General features: G+C 34.3%; 2 protein-coding genes across 2 annotated transcripts in view; both read left to right on the top strand.

Moving 5' to 3' along the window:
- Window positions 1-5,388, top strand: part of LOC126969597 (uncharacterized) — a 67,087-nt gene extending 61,699 nt beyond the window's left edge. Inside the window, exon 7 of the mRNA XM_050815140.1 lies at window positions 956-5,388. Coding sequence (XP_050671097.1) covers window positions 956-1,109 — 154 coding nt within the window. The 3' untranslated portion in view covers window positions 1,110-5,388. The remainder of the gene's footprint in view (window positions 1-955) is intronic.
- A 5,289-nt stretch (window positions 5,389-10,677) lies between these two features.
- LOC126969576 (coiled-coil domain-containing protein 96) lies at window positions 10,678-22,821 on the top strand. The gene is made up of 9 exons (XM_050815108.1): window positions 10,678-10,807; window positions 11,289-11,316; window positions 12,911-13,073; window positions 13,398-13,521; window positions 13,891-14,037; window positions 15,223-15,424; window positions 17,134-17,309; window positions 19,477-19,581; window positions 22,529-22,821. The coding sequence occupies exons 1-9, from the start codon at window positions 10,793-10,795 to the stop codon at window positions 22,709-22,711; spliced, it is 1,143 nt and encodes a 380-aa protein (XP_050671065.1). The 5' UTR covers window positions 10,678-10,792; the 3' UTR covers window positions 22,712-22,821.
- The last annotated feature ends 268 nt before the right edge of the window (window positions 22,822-23,089 follow it).

The following is a 23,089-nucleotide window of genomic DNA, read 5'->3' as shown; positions in this document are numbered from 1 at the left end:
TTCGATTTGCAGTATATAAATATAAATAATTTGTGAAACGATGAAGCTGTAAGTGTATTTAGCGTTTAAGAGAGTGTCAATGACTTTATTGTATAGGAAAAAAATCATATTATGTATTCCTTTATCTACGTGAATAAAGTGATTTTGATTTGATTTTATTATTTATTAATTACATAATATTGTCACTGAAATATCATAAAAATATATGCGGCCTTGTCCGCGTGGAATGGTTACTTTTGTCGGCATTTATTTATTTTATTAGAAACTTTACTACCTTGCAAATAATACACATACAAACTGCTCTGGCTATAACATTCTTATAAACTACGTTTTTTTGTTTTCATCTTTGTGTGCAAACAGTTGATGAGTCAAATCCCACGGGGAACCATAACCATACATGTTATTCTACAATTTACTGGTAGCATGATTGTTTAATTAATAAATTCTCAAGCGAACGAAGCGCCGTTCACAACTAATTTAAGCCATGAAATAAAATTGTCACGTATTTTTTAAAACTTTGCTGGCAGTGAAAGGATTTTGTTGTAGTAATAAATTTAAATGAGTGAATCTGATAAATTTTAATCAAGCAAATCTCGCGCTAGCTAAAAAATATGTGTGTGTAGGAGAGTACATAGGTGAGAAGTGAAATTTCTTTATAACATAGATGATTTTCTACTATTTACAACTTCACAGAAATTGAATAAATAATGCTTAAGAAAAAAAATCCATATAACATTAAAGCTATTTTATTATAATAGACATGCATACAAATATGTCTTTTTATTTTATTATTTTCAGCCTAATATTCTTTATGTCACAAAAAACAACATGGCGCGTAACCGAAAATCGTGACGATTTACTATAAAATTTCTCTCACACATCAATAAAGAAAATTCACTTCAATAGTATATATTATGTTAAAATACGCGATCCTTACCCATTATTGTACTTCCAGCTTTCACATCAGCTATTTCCTAGCATGGTTGGTGGTTCTTGTCAACTTGTTTGCTGCCGTGTCTTTCCTGTGGTACTCTCGGAAAAGAAAAGGCGACAAAGCAGCCACAGATGAATTAGCAATGGCGGATGAACCAACGATTATTGGTCGATGACCACTCTCTTATCTCTATCAGCGACCAATCAAGTCGAATGCATACTTGAAATCTATATTGAATAGTGCTCAAATGACCAGAACAATGAAGTCTTCCATTTTTGTTAGTTTAATACTTGAACCAACGGGCGGAGTTGGAAATGTTAAGTTTTTTGGAGTTTCTCTTAACTTTGTTTATAATTACTATGTGTTACTACTTTTCTCATATTTTGGAATACCTACAGAAAATTACTAAAAGTTTACTTCCATAGTGTTCTTTTATATATTAAAATGTTTATGTTCTCTTCCATTTTTATTATTATAATAAACTGCCACATCATACAGGGTATCTTTTTTATGAAAGAGAAGGATAAAAAAGCCTGCGGATCTCCTGATGTAAGTGATGATAAGTGATTACTCTTGCCTATGCTACCTCGCAACACCAGAGGAATTACAGGTGGGTTGCCTTTATAGCTTTATAAATCTAGCATAATATATGAATGATGCCTTATATAATTCAGTATCTTATTATTATTATTAATAGCATCAATATCATATTTTATGAAAATATTATAAAAATCTGTCTTGTTCTAATGTTCGAACGTCATAATCGCATCAGCGAAATAGAATGACAACTACAGATCTTTTTACGTTTTTAAAAATAATGAATATAAATATTATAGTAGATTCCTTATCATTTCAAAGAAAACGAACAAAGACATGTTCTGCGTAATCAAAAGTACTTAAAGTTGATGTTGGAATTGTTTAATTTGAAATTTAAGTATTGGTTTTCTATCAGTGATGTAAATTTTGTTGCTGCCTTTGCAGTCTTTAGGTTCAACTGATTGTTTAATTGCATAACAGACGAATATCTCATAGTTTCAAGCCGGGAGAGAATCCATGTCTTGAACCACCCATCTAGAGTATTCTCGAGCAAAATGAACAAGTGTCAGACATTACAAGTTGGAAGCATATAACCATTATGTTTTATAAATTCAGAGTTAATATCTAGTCACAACTGTCTTGGACAATGGATTTTGTCGCAAATGTTAAGATTTTCAATATCATACATACCCTTTTCTGATCTGGCCTAGGTGCCATTCTTATAAAGATTTTTTCAGCGTGGTTAAACTGAGTATGGGCATCAGGTATAAATTTTTAGATCTTTTTTTCATAATACGAAGTTATTGTATTACAAAACTCGAATTTTTAAAAGTACTTTACATGTCAGTTGAACGTGCTAATCTAAAGCGATTCTAGAATTTAATGTTTTATTTAATTTTTAGTCTTTATATTAAGTATGAATACTGTTGTACAAATATTTATATATTTTAATGAATATACCTATTAACTGAAATTTTGAGATTACTTATCCCAATATACCTCAGTGATTTTGTAAAAAAATATTTTTACTTTTATAAAACATTTATGTCTATTATCTTTTGACTTCTGTATCTACGACGAAATTTTCGGATTTTTTCAGAAACTTTTAGAATAAACAAAAAGCAGCGATTTCTAAATATTGTGTATTCCCTTTTATATAACTCGATCGTTTGCTGGTTTCGACTTAATTGTCCTTATTTGGCTACCTCAATTACTGCAAAAATTGCTTCAACGTGTATTTACTCTTTAAATATCTACTACAACATAATTTTTTTAATTCTAATGTTTGTTTTATACCTAACATTCCGAAATCGGTAAGTGCAATATGTCACTAGATTTTTAGATACACCAAAATCGGAAGTGCCGTACGGCACACTACGGCCGACCAAGTTCTGACCCTTATTTGGTTCAGAAGAGATTTGATTTTGTATGGTCGTATAGCTTGTTTCAATAGCTTTCTTATACATTCACTCAAATCATCCTAATAATAAGGAATCTATTAATACACTTAAAATAATTCGCATTGACAGGCCGCTGTGCGCGCTCCAAAATCGCACCGATCTTAAGGCATACCGCGGCACAGGGGCACTTACCGATTTCGGATATTAGTATAATTATTCACGTGAGTTTTGTAATTACGTGTGAATGGCCACTTCCAAAGCTAAATTGAATATCGACATTTCTTAAGAAGTTTTTGAGCCAACTTTGATGAAACGTAAAAGAGTATCTTTGGTTTAAAAAAAAACATTTCCAGATGGTTGAAACCGGGATAAATACTCATATAAGTTGACATTTATTTGTTATTCGCTATTCTTACTAGCTTAGAATTTGGCCGTCCATTCCCAATTAAGAAGTTTACATTGTATATACTATTGTTCATTCAAATTCAAATAAAAAAAAAAGTTATATTATGCTTGTATTTTGACTTAAATTTACTTCTAAATGTGTGTTATTGAAATATATCTTTAAATTATTGTATAATGTATCGTTAGCCTGAACCATGGATAAAAAGTTAAAAGAAAAGAGTAGCGAGTGACATGACTAGTCCTATATTAATTTATATGAGAAGTATTAGCAGTCCGTACTGTGAATTTTTGCAATTAGAAAACGAGCACTTTTTCTTTTGCCGTTACGACTCAGAATATATTATTGTTACTTAATAAAGTGAAACTTCTAATGCGACTTCCAACAAGGTTGCGTTATACGTTTAACGCTACCATCATGGAGGGGGTATGAAAACACCGTTGCGTTACACTCCTGGATACGTTTAACGCTCCTGGGATTATTATTATTATTACTAGTTGCTAGCCCAATTAACAAACCCTCCTGGGTCTTCCGCGTCCGCTTCCTCGGGGTAACTGTTCGGGGCGATGGCCCCTTTCAGTGATGTCATCGCCGCTCGCAACTACAGGCAGGGTGGGACTGGTTGGCCCGTGGTGTCATGTCCGGTGGTATTTTGCTGCAGTGTGATCGAGTCCGCGTAGTGTCATTAGTGATCTGCAGATTGCGGCAGGGTGGTAGGTCCATGGTTGGCTTGCACTCGCCGCTCAGCGAGGTCAAACCCGCCGATAGTGTACCGGTGAGCATCCATCAGCCAGCAGCGAAGAAGCAGTCGTGTCCTAGGATACTAGGTCACGTGGTAGTCTTATGTCCGGCGGTCGTCGATGGTATGGCGCGATGCCACGCAGATGCTGGGATCGCGCTCCATCGCCGCGTGCGAACACAGAGGTGCTCCGGCGATGAACGAAGTTGGCCAGGCTCTCCATGCGCATGTCTCTGAACATCACCTGATTCAGTACAAAGCGTGGTGCTCCGGAGATGGTGCGGAGTGTCAATGACTGCTGCGCTCGCAGCGACTTGCGATCCGTCTCACTTGTCAGCGCGAACCAGGCGGGCGCCGCGTAGGTGAGTCACGTGCAAACGTACGCCTTGAGACGCACAGCTTCATAAGGAAAGGCAGGTGGGACGCCAGTACGGGACGGAGAAGGTTCCGGGCGGCGCGCGCCTGGGCGCGTCAAATGAGACTTCACATCTTATGTCTCAAGGTGACGAGCACAGTTTTAGTACCGCTCAGAATTTTTGGGGTTTTTTCAAGAATCCTAAACGGCACTGCATTGAAATGGGCAAGGCGTATCAATTACCACCAGCTGAACGTCCTGCTCGTCTCGTACCTTATTTTCATGAAATAAAGAAGAGATTATGTATGACGCGAGTATACCTTAAAATATTCTGATTTCATGCGCACGACGTATTACTACATAGACACCAGAAGATTATATACATATATATTAGTGGTGATAGTAATGCCTTTCATAGCGGTTGAAATCATGTGTCATCCTAGCAACGCGTTCCAGGACTTCATATGCAGTTTAGAAGTTCATGCACAATGCGAGTTTCACTTCGGACATGACGTGTACTTTGTACGCATGCATTTTTTTTATATTTGCAGTTGATACCATAATTATTCCATCCAGTTGTTACGCCAAGCCAAAAGCTGTCCTAGTCTTCGGTAGCCATTTACCTACGCACTGTTGGTACTTCTGTAAAATTAGTTACATCTTATTAGTTTGAATTATTAGAAAGTATGATTAATCTCGAAAATCCCTTCTTATTCGTCTATTATTTGTTCTAGGTATAAATAAGATTGTTGTTACCGCTATATTTCGCTACAATTCTTTTGATAATGTCAGCTGATATATCGTTCTGGTCTATCACCAGGGAACCAAGATATACAATGAGTCAAGAGGCGCCTTACTCACTGTCTACAAAATAAATTTAGCGGTATAAATGTCCAAAATATTGTATTGAAATCACTTTATTCTACTCTTGTATAATATATCGTTTATAAATATGCATTGTTGTTAAATATATTACTTGATTATAAACATGGTATAAAAGTCAACTATTATATTATTTCATTGTCTCTTATTTTTTTTACCAAAGAATCCTTAAATAATTTGTACGTCTAGATAGAGTCTCTTGCTGTTAGATAACCGATAAAAACTGGAATATTAGTTTAGTGTGCGTGACAAGCTACGTCTTACACTCGCGATTGGTATAACACATTGTGTAAGTGTGCGTGAATTGCTCAAAATATAGTTTAGTTCTAAACTCAATTTTTTTCGACGTTTTAACAGCTGTATTATTCTATCTAGACGTATAAATGATCTGCGACAGAATAATTCTTATATTAAACAGAATAGCTGAAGATTCAATTTGTTCGAATTTGGTTAAAAAACACAAATAAAAAAATCATAATCATTTTTAATTACTAGGGTTAAAGGTATAAATGGTTGTATTTATTTGGAGTGATACGCTGTTGAAAGTAATAATTATGCTCCAGCTATTAATTGGCAAAGGCGCAAATTTCCACAGATTATCTTGTCTGATACTATTTCTCAAACTGCCACGGCGCCTGACGTTGCGTACTCACAAATTTAATAGAACGTACCTATCTGAATTTTCATACCTACAGGTATTTTGGACGATTAAGCTTAACTTTATTAGCTTTAAATAATTGCAGTTCACAATTTATTTATTAAACACGTCAAACACAAAACAACATTGTACACTGGCATAACAAATATATTTTCTGGTTAATTGCCGTTTTATTGCGTTAACTGTAATTAACACAACTCCAGTCATTATTTTGATCGTAGTAACGTTCAGAATCCTAAAGCACGACATGTGAGAAAACTTTCATGCCGGCCGCTATTTAAAGATACGCATTGTCGAAAGTCTGGCATGTGCCCAGATGGGAATTGTGACATTACTAACACTAACAGAGGTTAATGTTCTAAAAACGTGTCAGAAGAAATACCAAAATACACCTTAGGTGATAACTAACTGCTCTTGTAGTATTTTGGATGACGCAATCTTTATTTTTTTATTTTATTTTTTATTTATGACATTAAGGGACGAGACGAGCAGGACGTTCAGCTGATGGTAATTGATCAATGCAGTGCCGCTGAGGATTCTTACGAAACCCAAAAATTCTGAGCGTCACTACAATTGCACTCGTCACCTTGAGACATAAGATGTTAAGTCTCATTTGACCAGTAATTTCACCGGATGCCGGCTAAATTTTGGGTACCACAACGGCGCCTATTTCTGCCGTAAAGCAGACATGTGTAAGCATTACTGTGTTTCGGTCTGAAGGGCGCCGCAGCTTGTGAAATTAGTGGGCAATCGAGACTTATCACCTTATGTCTCAAGGAGACGAGCGCAATTATAGTGCTGCTCAGAATTTTTGGCTTTTTCAAGAATCCTCAGTGCCACTGCATTGTATTGAGCAATACAATGCAGTGGGCATTGTATTGGGCAGGGCGTACCAATTACCATCCGCTGAATGTCCTGCTCGGCTCGTCCCTTATTGTCATAAAACAAACAGTTCGTCCGCAACTTTGAGATAAAGAAAAAATATGTACACTGTGATAGCAACTGAAATTCAATAATACGGATTAACTATCTAATTAAAGACACAACAATACAAGTGTCTGTTTGTACCATAGCTAATCTCCGATGTAGCTATATTGATATTGATGGGACTGTTACTGAAAGATATTTAATGCTGTAAGGAGTAAAACAACTTAAATTATGACACAGTAACGTGTAAGCATTATTGTGTTTCGATCTGAAGGACGCCGTAGCTAGCAAAATTACTGGGCAAATGAGACTTAAAGTCCTATATCTCAAGGTGACGAGCGCAGTTGTAATGCCGCTCAGAATTTTTGAGTCTTTCAAGAATCCTGAGCGGTACTGCATTGTAAGGGCAGAGCGTATCAATTTCCATTAGCTGAAGTCGGTTATATTCATAAAAAAATATTTTAACAATGAAGAGATTATAAGCGAAAAATTCTACAACGAATCTCAGAAAATCTCCAAAATTCATCAAAAAGCAACTTTTGATTATTCCTGTTGAAGCCCCGATAATAATTTTACTTCTTGTAGATATTTATGTCAATCATTCAGATCAAAGCTATGATAGTTTGAATGATGTAAAGTAATCAGTGCAAAAGACATTAACAGAATATTTCTACAACCAAAACAAAGAAAATTCATCAGGCAAGTTACGGTAAATATATCTACATTACAGTCATCAAAAATATGGTCTAATTATCTAGTCACTTTTGCAAATGCTGTAATTGCTTCGGATTAGCTTTGCCAAAATATAAATCTTTTCCGGTTCAATGAAGGAATAGTTCGATTTTGGGATCCATACAAAAGATGAAAAAACAGAACCCTCATAGGATCACTCGTACGTCTGTCTGTGTGTCTGTCCATCAATCTGCTCTATATGTACTGGACCAACACACTACATAGTCGTATTTGGTAGGATGGTGGAATCCTATGATCACAATATAGATGTGCAAAGTCAATAAATATTTTTTACTCACATAAGAGTCACTTTCGGGGGACAAATGCAAAAATTAAAAAAAAATTGCCAACTTTAGGGTAGGGTGGGGCTAGTTGAGCAAATTTTTACTTGAACGGATGTAGCTCCTTAATGATAAGTCTCAATAAATTGTTATGCGGCTTGATGGATTTGTTGTTTATCGCTTAACAAAAGTGTCAATAGTATTTTTTTTTGCAATAAGTAAAATTTAAGAGCTACAGCTGTTTTAATGCAGAAAGTCAAGTACGCTCAATGTACCCCATAGGTGGGGTAAGTTGAGCAAAGGTGTGGGGGCAAGTTAGGCACTAAGAAAGTATAATGAAACCATAGGTTCAATGTTGACTAGTGATGAAATAAAATAAGTGTTTAACAATCAGTTCTTTATTTATAGTTTTTTAGTGACAGAGAAAACAAAACTTATAGTAATTTTCTTTGAATAATTAACCAAAAGTAGGATCAACAAAACAATAACGTATCTTAGGAATAACTTCACCATTAGATTCAGTCTTTCTGTTTAAAATCAGACTTATTTTTTTATATTATTACTCATATACTTAGCTTATATCTTAAAAATAATAATTAATCTTTGGAACTTAAAGATAATTGTCTTAGTGACAGAACAACAAAACTTAAAGTAATTTTCTTTACGTAATTAACTGAAAATAGAATAAACAAAACATCAACGAATCTTAAGCCAGACTTAAGGATTAAATTCAGTCTTTCTATTTAAAATTAGACTTGAATATTTAAAAATATATACTAATAAGATCTTAGCAACTTAATAGTCGTTGTCACTATTGCAATTGAAACGAAAGTAAGACCAGCACCTGGAACACATCTTGTATGAGCCCATTCCCTGCAAGTTTGACACTGGATCCAAGGTTCTCCTGGTAAACTTTCAGCATAGTCTTCACACAACAAATCAGACAGGAGTAATCACCATTGTCACTTTCATCACTTGACTGGAGTACTTTTTTACAGACACCCTTTTTCTTTTTCTTACCCACGTTCTTCTTTGTCTTCTAAACTTTTTTTGGAGTTTTATATTGTTGTTCTTCTAGGGCGTTCTTCTCGGGTGTATCAGTTAGTATTGCAGCTTTCCTCTTTCTTCTGTTAGTTGTACCTACTTTTGTACCTACCTTTTCTAGGACCAGCCTTTGGGAATGGTCTTACAATTTTCGGGGAAAATACTTGTATTAGGTTAACCGACTCATTTTCTTTATTGCTTGGACCAGGTTCGGGTTCAGCTTGGCTTGTGGAGGTAGAAGGAGTGGGATTAGATTCAGTGCTGGACATCACAGGTTGCTCTAGATAATCTTTTCTCGGCTTGCTATTTTCTAATCCAGGACGGTCAGTTACAAATGAAGGGGAAAACTCATCCTCACCAAAAATGTTTGTATTATACGGGAAGATGCCTGTCTTTCTGAAACCGTTAACAATATTTATACTTGTCTGAGCAAACGGCAACGAATCTGCGACTATTTTTAGTATGTCATAAATAGTAAGGGTTTTCCCGGGGTTGTTACGAAGCCACGCATCTTGAGCAGCAGCGCAATATTTTTTGAACGGTCCAAAAACTGACACATCCAACGGTTGTAACTTAACGGCTACAATGCGGTGGAAAGGACAGCATTACAACTCCATATTGTTTGGCTAAAGTTAGTGTCTTCACGTTCAAGTGAGAGGAATGATTATCCTACACTAACAAAACCGGGCACTCCATGGATGGTTGCATAAACTGATAGAATTCTTCGTCTGTAACCCATTCACTGGCATTGCCTGTTTCTATACATTCAGGGGGACCACCATTAAGAAAGTGTGTCTTAAACTGTTTTCTCGGAAATACAAACATAGCAGGTACAGCATTTCCAAGAGCAGATACAGCAGTTACCACTGTAACGTTAGTCCCTCGTTCTCCAGAAGTCATTGCGCCGACGTTGCGCTTATCTTTGGCAGCTACAATTTTATTTAGCTTCAGCACAGTGGATACTCCTATCTCATCTTTATTCCAAATGTCTGCCGCTGTAAATCCATATCTATCCATTACTTCCACTAATTTATCAAAGAAAACTTTAACATTCTGCACATTAAATGATGTTGCCCTACCAAGGCTGGTGGGTTCTGGTTTTCGTATAGATAGCTCTGGATTTCGTTTTAAAAACATCGTAAGCCATTCTTTTCCAGCCATCTTATTTGCAGCCCAGCTAGGTGGAATTTCAATTTCAAATTTATTAGCACATTGATGTCCGTACATCTTTTGCAGAATATCCGTAGAAGATTGATGCCATTTGTAGCAAGTATTTTTTCAGTGAATAGCCTAAAATTTGGCGAAAAATTTACAAAATATACTTCATTTGTTTTCATTTATTGTAGATTATAAGAAAGAAAAAGCCTACAAGAATTCTATCAATTTCGCGGAACCCCCACCACGCGTTTTCCACTCTCACTTTACTGGTTTCTTATTTATCAATACCACCTCTATAACATATCTATAATTGTCTTAAAAATGTATCTAAGTCTAAGAGATGTAGCCTGTCGATTGTTTAGCTGTGATATCTATAGGTTTCTTGGTCTAGGTAAGTGAAGGTTCCCTAAAGCATTCAAACGACACGCCACAAACGTGCATATCCAAGGAGAATTTAAACACTGTGTATATCATTCTAACCATTTGAATGTGTGGCGTCCCCTCGCAGTGCGGTGTCATAAAAAAAAATCGATATGGACCACCATATTAAGACCAAGTCGTTGATGTGAATGCGCCTTAGATACGTCATAACAAAATTCTATAAATTCTGTTTACTCGTTGCTTTGGCAACCGTCATGATTTCTTGCATGTTGTTACGATGTAACTGAAATGGATTAAAGTAATTTTGATGAAACCCTAACTGGATCAATAAAAGTACTGTAATTCAAGCGGATCACGCGATATGACTGAGTCTCAGGTATTCCCCATTCTGATTTTGACCCTTTTATTGTAATTAAGGTTTGTTGTGACATGCTAGGGCTAGCTACGGCAGACATCGTTCATTTTGTTGCATGCTTTGAAAATTACTGCAGTAATTTGAATGTTTTGATAATGTTTTTAATATGAATTTAAGTTATGCTTCGTTTGTTGTACAATATGTACTTTCATTAATATTATGAGTAAAAGTAAGACCTTCACCTGATAGTAATACACCTTGTCCATTATAATGCAGTGCCGCTCAGGATTTTTGATTTAACCCATAATTCCTTATGGCGTCATGATTTCTCTCGTCACTTAGAGACATAAGATGTTAAGTCTCATTTGACCAGTAATTTCACTAGCTACGGCGCCCTTCATACCTAAACACAATATTGCTAACACATTACTGCTTCACAGCAGAAAAGTCTAGTAATATAATCTATATTGAGGATTTATTACAATTTGCACCTGTTTTATAGCATGCTGATAGCTCCTGTGAATTAAGTGGTAAGTACATCAAACATTTTACTTTTACTAAAGAATCTAATACAAAACCAGTCGCTAGATGGTCATACATTAAGTGTTCGAGTTTGATCAGAATTCTATCAATTATTTTGAAGAAAAATAAATCAATGATAATCACTCAAGTGTGAAGTCGACTCGTACTCGAAAGATTCTTCGCACCATCGCAGAATTACTGTATCAACGTATTATTTTAGACGTTGCAGGTAATGGTATCAATGGGTCCTTACCCTAGTCTACAGTCTACTGTAGACCTAACTAGTCGTAGCTGGAGATTTTTTACCCAAGTTATTTGGTAAATTTATGAATGCAATAGAAGTTTGGTTATAAAATAACGGAACAAAAGTAAAAAAAATTAACTTTGACACTATAATATTTATTTAGGTTCGTAATAAGGTAGGCACTGCCTAATTGCCTATATGATATGCACGCCCCTATCCTTATCAGTGTCACTTTTAGTCATTATGCCGGATATTAATTTTGAAATGACTTAGAAAACCGAAGGAGGTACCCAATTTGATTAACTTTGTGTTTGCTACCTCATATCTGCGTCATTTACAGACCAATTAGATTTTTTTCTTTTGGAAGGGTATATGGAGTATATACCCTTATTATATCCCTTTGTAAAATCACTTTACTTTATAGGCTTATATATTATACAAACTCCTTTACTTTATAGGCATACATTTATAGGGTTTTTTTATTTTTCTAACCATGTCGTGAACTGATCTAGATTAAGCTGGATGGTAGGCATAGGAACTCCTTGATAAAACCACCTATCCTAGCCGGGTTTATGCTAATTGAGAGGTACTCTTTATGGAAATAAATATCCTTTGTTTTGTGCTATTGTTCCGCATCACACAATTACTACTTCTTTGAATTACTCGTATATGCAATCGATATGTTGTGATATATTACGTAGACTTGACTATCCTTAATCGAAATTTTGCAGAGATTTGTTTACCTTTAGTTACCCTGTCCTTTTTATTTAAAGTCGATATATTTTTTTAAATGTTTAAAAAAATGTTATACATAACATTTTTTTTGTTGGAGTTCAAATTTTCTCAAGATTAAATTCAGAAACTATAATTAGATTGTAATTTATTACTTAACGAAATTCGACAAACATTATTTCAATTTTAAAGTTATCATTCAATATCAAGTCGTGTTCTAAGTCATTGATTTGATTACATTCATTAAATCATCTAAAAATGTAGCAAAACCCTCAAACCCGCAAGTCAATATTATGTTCAGTCACTATTTTTATATTTTTTTTATTTTTGTATAATTTTCTGCAACTTTAATTAGTTATTGACAGGATAACAAGACAAATATTATCATATTAACGTTAAGTATACGTATAAGATGGATGGGAAAAGGTTGATTTAGAAATTTCTAAATATGAAATTAATTCAAGTTATGTGAAATTGAGTATATTGGGGTCAAGAAATGCGTAGCTGGCCTTTAAGTTGTGAGTATATTCAAAGCTCGAATTTCCCAAATAATAAAGGTAATGTATTTCTATTTTCTACTATATTTTCTCCTATTGAAATTACATTTCTTCCTATTGCAAATATAGACAAAGGGGATTCCACGGACCAAATTGGGCATCGTTTCAATACAGCTGGTGTTACTATAAACCGTGATGAATATTTACAAGCCTATAGGGAGCTTTCGTTTGATCGCGACCAACTCCAGTTGAAGAACAATTTGCTTCATCGAAGATTGGCAGAATATTACAAGTATGATCAATAAATGAATACAATATGTTTGTTGTTGCTTCTGTACGACTTGTTTTAGATATTGTTTCTACCTGAGAGTGGTTTTGTGACACCTTTTGTTTTTTTAATAAATTTCATCACTTAATTAGTTATTCATTCATTTATTTTTTTTTACATTTATTGTTCTCCATGTAAACTTTCACTATTCCAAATTATACTTCAAAAATTTTGTAATCTTCTGATTATAGTTGCATTAACAATTTTTTCTTCAATATTTTTGTTGTAGACTACTTAATTGAAATTATAAAAACTCATAAATAAAATATAGGTTTTATATTTTTGCAGGAAACGTAAGCTAGAACATGTTTTAAAACCATTAGAAGGTGCCCTTGATTTAGAAGAGAAATTTCAACAAAAACTCTTCAGTTACGAAGAGTTAAAAGACAAAGAGGAAAGAGAAATATCAGACGTGAGTAACTTATCAATTGAGCTATTAACACTACTCGTATAGTAAAGCTCATACGTTTTCTCCTAAGTTAAATAATCAAGGCAAGGCAATGATTCAAATATCGTGAATAGAGGAAATAACAAAAAAGCAATTGCAATTTTATAACTTCAGCAAAATTATTAAGAGGAACATAGATTTTACATTTAAAAAATAGAACTTTTATTCAAAACTTAAAGCCGTAATAGAAGCAAAGAAAAGCAGCACATAATAAATATTATGTACCTTCCTTTGTTACCAACATTGTTGTTCGTCATACTGTTTATATTTTTCCGATAAATATGTAAAATTAAAACTACAAGTGATTTGGATACTATATTTTTTACGTTGTAGATAAAGTCTAAGGTGCAATTGGTGGAAAATCATTATAACGAGAAGCTTAATCATGCCGAAAAGAGATTTAATGATCTGCACCATTTGGAAAAATCTACTGGCACTGGACTAATTTATTCGAAAAAGGGCAAACCCATTGCTGATAAGGTAATAATTATATTAATTGTTTTTTATAACAAAATGATTATTAATAAAATAACTTTAGTTGAAGAGGAGGTTTTTATACATCAGTTAGATAAATCTGAAATGAAGGCCAACCTCGAAGGCCGAGAGGGTAGCTTAGGTAACTTCCAGGAAGGTATAGTTTGGTAAGCAGTTAAGTAATTGCGGACCAAGACGTTGCATAAAAAGGCATAAAAGGCATTAATTTTCTTAAAATTGATTCCTTCAGAATTATTTTTGATGTCATTTCTAGTATAAGAGACACTCTTACCGCAACGGAAACAAATGGCGCTCTGAGAAAGAAGAAGCTGCGCAATGAACTCTCCCAGCATTCTCTTTTTTGCGCTCCTTTTAATCGAATATACAATATAGTACTGTCGTTGCTATGGCTATAAAATGATCATAATCTAGTCCCAGATTTTTTTAATTTATGTATAGATAATTTCTGAACAGTGGCTGGGATTTTATTATAAAAGTGTAAACATTTAACCTTAACGCTATTATGTATCACAAGAAGCCTACTAGAATTTCTACCACGTACTTCGTATAATTTTAACAAACTAAAATCATCCGAAATAGATCTTTTTTGTTCCAGTTTAGGTAGTGTTAAGAAACATATTATACAAGATTATTTGCAAGTCACAGAAAAGTAATACAATGACAACATAATATATGTATACTTTAAGTCAATTTAAATTGCAAAAAAGCGTAGTTAAGTAGTACATAGTAATGCCTTTAATTAGTTTAAGCATTTGTAAAAACGTAAAAAAAAAAATACTATTTAATACCTATTTGTGGAGGCTTATAATTGGCCTATATATAAACATGTAGATATATGTTTTTGTATTGACGGCTGTTAGCCACCCTATGAAAATAAAATAAAATAAAATAAAATTAGTTACAAGCAATCCCTTATTTCTAGTGTCATAATAATGATAATCACTGTAAAGAGCAAAAAGGTGACTATGTTGAAGGTTGCTATGTCACTTCTAGTTTCATCCTATTAAAATTGCTTTCAGCAATTCGATTGTATCGTACGAGTAATACGATCAACGTTAGCGATTTGAATTAAATTAGTTATATTGATTGCATATGAAGTAACATGCTTATTATTATTAATTTGATGCTTACATATAAAATGAATATTAATCTCTTTAATGATATTGTTAGACAGTTGACCGTTTTTTAACTCTTCAAAGACGCAAGTCTGAACAAGGATCAGCGCTCTGCTTGAGGTACATCCGGTGTAGGAACGCCGTTACCGAATTAGAGAGTGTTGTTAGGAAACTGGAAACGATTGGACCGGGACTGTATGTTGCACAGTTTGAGCAGCTCGATATCGATCATCAAAATTACAAGACTAAAATTGAAGGTAGATATATTAAGTAATATAAGTAAATTAAACTAAGCTTTTTTACTTATACACAGCTGGTTGCAACTTGTTCATCATCGTTATGCCGCTATGGAAGAATAATGACAATATTTTGTTAGGACATGCAATACCAAAAGTCTAATCTATTGATTTTTACGTTTGATGAATAGACTTAATATTAAGTAGAAATATTACTTTTGTGGAGTAGGGGTCAGTTAAGAACAGATTTTTTGATATTTATCAGAGTTTTTTTTGTTTTGAAAAGAACAACACCTGGATATGATCCTCTATCATCTGGATGTGTGGCGGTCCTCCACTGTGCGCTTTTCAAGGAGCTTTTTTCCACGTACTACAAAGCTGTGAAATGAGCTTCCTTGTGCGGTGTTTCCAGGATGATACGACATGGGTACCTTCAAAAAAAGTTCGCACAAGGTGTTCGGCCTTAAACGGCACTTAACACCAGGTGACCCGTACGCTTGTTAGTCCTTTTTCCATTAAAAAAAAACCTGTCGGGTCAGCTAGTTAAACACGGGACGTGTTTGTTTGACTGTTGAACAGACTAAAAAGCTTTTATATTGACATCACTGCAAAAGTTTTAACTAAAGATATTATTCATAAATGGCTAATATCTATAAAGTTAAAATGCAAAATAAACCATTTTTATCATAATTTTTGGTTGACTCGGTATTTCATGTGTTTCATTTATAATGTGATAATCTTAGGCTGTTCCACTGACGACTGACTTAGAGGGAGAGTCTTGCCTTCTTTTAGTACGCTACTTATAATAAGTTTCAATCAAAGTGATATACGAGAGTTTGCTATTATGCTATCTACAGAGGTACTTACTATATTGAGCTTGAATTTGGTACCCAGTGTAAGTTAAACATTGTAACGCCTTACTCTTTTTAACAGCAAATTGTTACATACCAACATTGGCTATGACTTTGACTCTTACATTATTGTAATTATCTTAGTGTTCTCGAATTTAGAAAAATAAAATACAGCCCACATTACTAGTGATTATATAACATTATACTGGTTTTCCTACAATTTTTGACTTTAAATTGTTTTTAATACGGCTTTACTCACGTTTTTTGTCGGTGTCGGTATCGACTAGTTTCGGACCATTCGGAGGTCCTTCATCAGGATGAGTGTGGTGGGTTCACGATAACGTCCCACCTCTTACTGCAGACTTGGGCTCATAGTGCGCGGCTGGACGGGGTGGGGGGTGCGGGGGGCCCCGAAGGACCTTCGTATGGTCCGAAACTAGTCGGTACCGACACCGACAGAAACCTGAGTAAAGCCGTATTAATAAATAATTTTAAAATGACTCACGAAACTTTAATAATATAATTTTTGAGTTTATTCATTACAAACACAGATACATAGTCAAGTCAAAAAATCTATATCCACTGTAAAATTTTATAAGTTATTTAGTACAGGTCAGGATGAAGTACAAACGTTACAATAGCATTCAAATGAGTATAACAATATTCATTAACAATAAATTTAGAAACATTAATTCCAACTATCTTTATCATTCAAATAATCTTTTACATTATAATAGGCCTTAGATGTTTATTTATTTCTTACGATAAATTTTAATTTTTAATAGGTAATATTTTAATAACATTTGGAAGTTTATTATATAATATAACACATACTACTATTACCCGCTTATAATATTAATTCAAAACTTATATCTTTAGAGCGAGAAGATGAGCTGATAAAAAATCGTGGAAAGTGTACCGAGCACAACCAGATATTGGCCCACATAAGAGAGAAGATGCACCATACCGATGAAGTGATAGATTTTACTGAATGTGATCTTGGTGATGCTGAAATGGAATACCAAAGAGCTCGTGAAGATTTAGGAAGCGTAAAGGCAAATAGATTGTTTTTTTTTTTGTGAAACACACATCAAGGCTTAGGCAAACTCGATTCAACAACAACTATCAAACAAACAAACAAACAAAAATATTTTATTTTGTAGATAAATTGCATTACACTTGAAATACACAAATAAAATTTGAAAAACAAAATTTTATGAACGATGCGGGACTCGAACCCACGACCTCTGGCGTTCCGTGCCAGTGCTCATTTATCCTAGAAGTGAGGGTTATCATTACAAATTGTTTACACTTGAATTTTGTCATTTTTTCATACAGCTCGTTCCGAAGGCTGATTTCCTTAGAGAAAAACGAGCAAGAAACTTTAAGGTTGCTCTTTTAAAAACAGAATGGTATTACAGGTTCTTATTTTCAATTTAATTTTATAAATTATTTAAGTTACAATATATGCAAAGTGATCAAAATACACATACGTCAATTACTAAATGACTTACACGAGTAAGTCAGAAAATTGTAAATTAATAAGTAAAAACATAGTTATAGTTATTGTTACAGTCACTAAAAGTACAATACGGTAGATGCATCAATCCACACATAACGTAAATAAAATAACTTTTATCATTTTATTAGCTTTATATAAAAAAAGTATATAATAAACAAAACAAAAGATATAAAAAAACATAAATCTGATTTCCCGGTGGATCATCCAGCCACCACAAGCAGCGCCCGTTCACGAGCATGACGCATGGACCAACCATCGCCTCCTTCGAACATATTTTAGGTAAGGGAACGACCCGCCCCACGTTGCCGCCACAATCAGTGGCATTAAGCGAGCATGACGATGCCTGTCACGAGAACTCTACCAAATAACAAAAGATAATGTTCATCTACATAATATTATAGCGATACTCTACATAATATTATATCAAGCTATTTTCAACAATTCGGAAATAATATTAATTGAAATTATCTATAGTAGTGATTTCTCTCCATCCCTATGATAATTGGAATCTTTCAACCAACTGATCGATATGTATTAAAGGCATGTGTACATTCTCTAAAGACTCAAACGGCTAGGGACGTTTTGATTAAGTTTTCAAGCTATCCTATGAATAATGAATAGTAGATTCAGATGAACATATTTTCATTTATGTTTTTTTTATGAAAATAAGGAACGAGACGAGTAGGATGTTAAACTGATGGTCATTGATACGCCCTACCCATTACAATGCAGTGCCACTCAGGATTCTTGAAAAACCCATAAATTCTGAGCGCCACTACAATTGCGCTCGTCACCTTGAGGGTGACATAAGATGTTAAGTCTCATTTGCCCAGTAATTTCACTAGCTACGGCTCCCTTAAGACCGAAACACAGCTATGCTTACACATAACTGCTTCACGGCATAAATAGGCGCCGTTGTGGCACCCATAATCTAGCCGGCTTCTAGTGCAAAGGAGCCTCCCACTGGTAAAACTTTTTATTAATAAACGCAGAAAAACTTCACTATTATTAGATTAAATGTGCGAATGTGAGATTGGTTGTTGCATTTATACCTCTCTACTACTCAGCACTGATTAATATTATAAAAGATACAATATTAATTAATGCACAAACTTGTGGGGGATATAAATAAGAATACACAGTTAAGTTTATCTGGACACTTTGAGCAATCTCGAATCCCGATATGAATCAAACAAATAAGAAAATAATAATTTTATAATCATAATTTTTGTATTACTTGAAATACGTCTTGCAACAAGAATATGTTTATACTTGCTTGAAATTATTGATATTGATATATTTTATAATTTATATAGAAAGATAAAATATAAAAATATCAATGAAAAATCCATACTGGCGAACTCCATTTGGGCCACGTCTATAGCACCTACAATAATTTAAAAAAAGTGGGATATTTATTGACCCTGAATTACCTTTATTTATTAACACGGCCTTAATCACGTTTTATCGGTGTGGGTACCGACTAGTTTCAGATCTTTCGGTGATCTTTCATCGATCGGGATCGCGGTGATATCCCGTCTCAGAATGCGGATTTGCGCTCGTAGTGCGCGGCTTTACATGGCTGGGGGCGCGGTGTGCGCCAGCGGTGATTACGACCACGAAAGCTCTGCAGCTTGTCTCTATTAAAATTATGCATGCAACAGTGGAAGTATTATAAAATATACCATATTTTCAAACAGGGTCGCCGGGATAGACTGCGCTGGTCTCTGCAAGGCGAGCGACTGAGGGCTGGCCTGCTAACGAGGAAGGATTTGTTGCGTGACTATCAAGACGCCATTGATAAGGTAGAATATTCAATATTACCACATTTATATTACACACATTTACATGTTTGTTTGGTAAAATATTGTCAGTTGTATTGAATATTGTATTGAATATGATAAATTTATTATTGATTTTCATTGGATGATTTTAATATACATACATTGACGACACGATATTGATTTTTTTAATTTATTGCCTGCTTTTAACATTTCAATCACTAATATATGGAAAGTTTTGGTGGTTTTTTTATTTATATGACATGACATGACTGGTATTGTTAGATTAATATATGAACGAATGCGTTTAATTAGACGAGAATGACCTAAGTCCTTAAGAATATAGATGGATAATAGAAATTTAAAAAAAATAATCACTTTAACTGTTGTATCTCAATATATTATTCTTTATAATGTCATGTATTTTCGTAGGCGCACTAGCAAATTTGCTAGAAACTGTGATAGTCATAATGTCAACACTAGGAACTAACAATAAACTTGTTGTGCCAATGACTCGGTTAAGCTGACTGAGTCAACCTGTTATTTCGATACGTATACTTCTACAACATGACCACAGAATTTTCACAACAACATATGTATTGAATTTTAAAATAATTAAAAAAAAACTTTTATGTTATTAAGATTATTATAAGATTGGAAATCGAGCGACTTCCCTTAGGCTATTTACGTAATTAATAATTTTTAATGACAAAATTTTATTAATAAAAGAATCCCGCTGAGTTTCTTCTCAAATCTGAAAAACACACATCTTAGAACGGATGGAAAATTTTGACATTCAATGAGAGGTTTAAAATCCTACTTACACTCAAGATATTTGTCATATATATATATTATGACATATTGGAATGCGGTTAAGCATGACAAAGACTGGAATATAATTCTAGAATGGTGTCTTAATTTATCGGTTATCAGGTGAAGGGAATGGTACTCATAGAATCCAATTTTTTCGGGAAGCTCCGTTAAATCTTCTCGTCCAGAATGCCACAGTATCTGAAGACGAAGGTTTTTAACCAGTGACATACAGAACGTAAACGTGGACGCTAACTATGGGCCCTATGAGGAAGCTCATTGTCGCTCAGAGGGCAATGGAGCGAGCTATGCTCGGAGTTTCCCTGCGAAATCGAATCAGAAATGAGGAGATCCGTAGGAGAACCAAGTCACCGGCATAGTCCAGATGTTTGCGAATCTGAAGTGGCAGTTGGCAGGGCACATAGCTCGATGGACAGATGGCTATTGGGGCAGTAAAGTCCTCGAATGGCGACTACGTACGGGAACACGTAGTGTTGGCTCCCCACAAGATCGACTGACGATCTTGTCAAGATCGCCGGAATACGTCGGATGAGGACAGCGCAGGACTGATCGGCATGGCGATCTTTGGGGTACACCTTTGTCCAGCAGTGGGCGTCTTCCAGCTGAAATGATTATGATGATGATAAGAAATGATGAAACATAAACTTAACTGGGATATAATAAAACTAATATGAAAACATTATTATAGTCACAGTTACAATAGCACGTATGTTTTACATATAAGGTTTCCGGCGCCTTATACTGATAAAATAAGATCCACGTAAGAAGCAAGTGTCATAAAAAGAAATCATGTACAATTTCGTTACATTTTTCTACTTCTATCATTTATACAGCCACGACCAGTAATATAAGTACATACTTTATTGAGTTTTTGAAAAAGTCTATACTCTATGGCCTACAAAGCAGTGTTTACCGTAGGTACTATAATGTCGCCGAAAAGGCACAGTTGTTTTGGTGCCACAGACAACTAAATCTGGTATGGGTATGTTAGTTTCATAGAAATATTTGCTAACACGTAGTACATACTATTTTACAAACATTATTATATTTTCATGTTTAAATCATTTGACTAAGCATTTTAATATAAAAATGAAAAAAAAAAGTTGTTTAATATAATTTGCAAAGATGCTGCTTGGTATATTTTGTACTCTTAAACTTTCCCCCGTTGGCTGTATGGGTGTACCTTTGCCATTCTTTGAAAGACAAATAAAATCACTCATAATAGATAAGTATTGTAACGCGTCAGTCCTCCCTCACACATCGTTAAACAATAAAACATTGTTACTTCTTTGAATGCATATTATATTCTTGTATTATCTCTTTATAATATTACTATTTATTTAATATAAAATATTAGGCCGAAGGCCGACCCTTCTTACTTTACTTCATTCTCTAATCTGTCTCGTAATTCAATTACTATTCGAATGTCTTCTCATCCGCGTCAATATTTTAAATTATAAAATAATATTCTTTCACTTGACGGCCAACCATAGAAAAATGAGTTCTTATATGCGGATAAGAACTACTTGTTACAGTATATATACAATACATTTCCCGCCCAGTTAAGCGTCATCTCGAAAACTTGTGATATTTCTTTGTTTTAGAAAATATATTGTATTCCACACGTTGAAGGTCAAAAAATGCCTTAAGGTTGCCTCCGACTCACATTTCAACCCACGCCACTCGTGTTTTTTGACGCTTATTATACAACTGTTGAATAAAATACTCACGGACGAGTAAACAAAGAAGGACTCCGCGCCGTGAAGTGAAGCACCTTTATGCTACTGTGTGTGCGGTTACGGGGGATACTACTTACACAATTTTTTCTCCCTCAAATAGTCATATATGGCACAAATACTTTTATAGTATCGTTTTTACACTTTTTCACAACGCACGACGGCCTTTTTAAAATATTTTATTGCGACGCAAACTGATCTGTCACAGACGATGGCAAATCTCATAATGGCGGCCGACCGGCTTGTGTTAGTGTAATTGTGTGCGTGGGGGCTATGTATTTACTCCTATACAGCTTGTTTTGGTGCTTCACTGTTATGTAAGGTGATACGGAGTCCTTCTTTTTTTACTCACTCGTGAAAATACTATAGATGATGTTAGTGAAAATTGACTATTGAAATTGCAGGTTGAATTGTTACGAAGGAGAAAAGAGGAACTACAGAACCAAGTGAAAGAGCTCACAAAAAGAGTAAGAGATGCTCGAAAACTAATGCTTGTTACTCCCGACCCAAGTAATCATAAAAGAGGCGACAGTTCTAAAGTTCCAACTGATTCCAATCTTGGTTCAAATTTATATGAAATTATATAGATTGTCGGATATTTTATAAAATTTTAGAACAAATATTTTCAGTTTAATTTGATTTCTTTAATTCATTTTATTGTTACGTGTTCATATAAAATAAAGTTTTAGTGAAACTATTTCATGTTTTTAATATATTATAATAGTTATAATATTTGCTGTCAATGAATGAAACTGAACTGAACTGAAAAAATGAGTATGTATAGTATGACAGAGTCGCGGGCTAATATAAATAAATATTTCAAGGGCAGCCACATAGTCTGAATATAAATTATAACTGGCCAGTATCGTTTTCCATCAAAATATACAATATTATAAAAAATTAACCCAATCAATATTAATTTTCATAATTTTTGTCTGCGAGTTGTGCAGTTCGGCCCAATTAAC

The sequence above is a fragment of the Leptidea sinapis genome, chromosome 18 (assembly GCF_905404315.1).
Source record: "Leptidea sinapis chromosome 18, ilLepSina1.1, whole genome shotgun sequence".
NCBI classification, from domain to species: domain Eukaryota; kingdom Metazoa; phylum Arthropoda; class Insecta; order Lepidoptera; family Pieridae; genus Leptidea; species Leptidea sinapis.
This window is presented reverse-complemented; position numbering and strand designations above follow the sequence as displayed.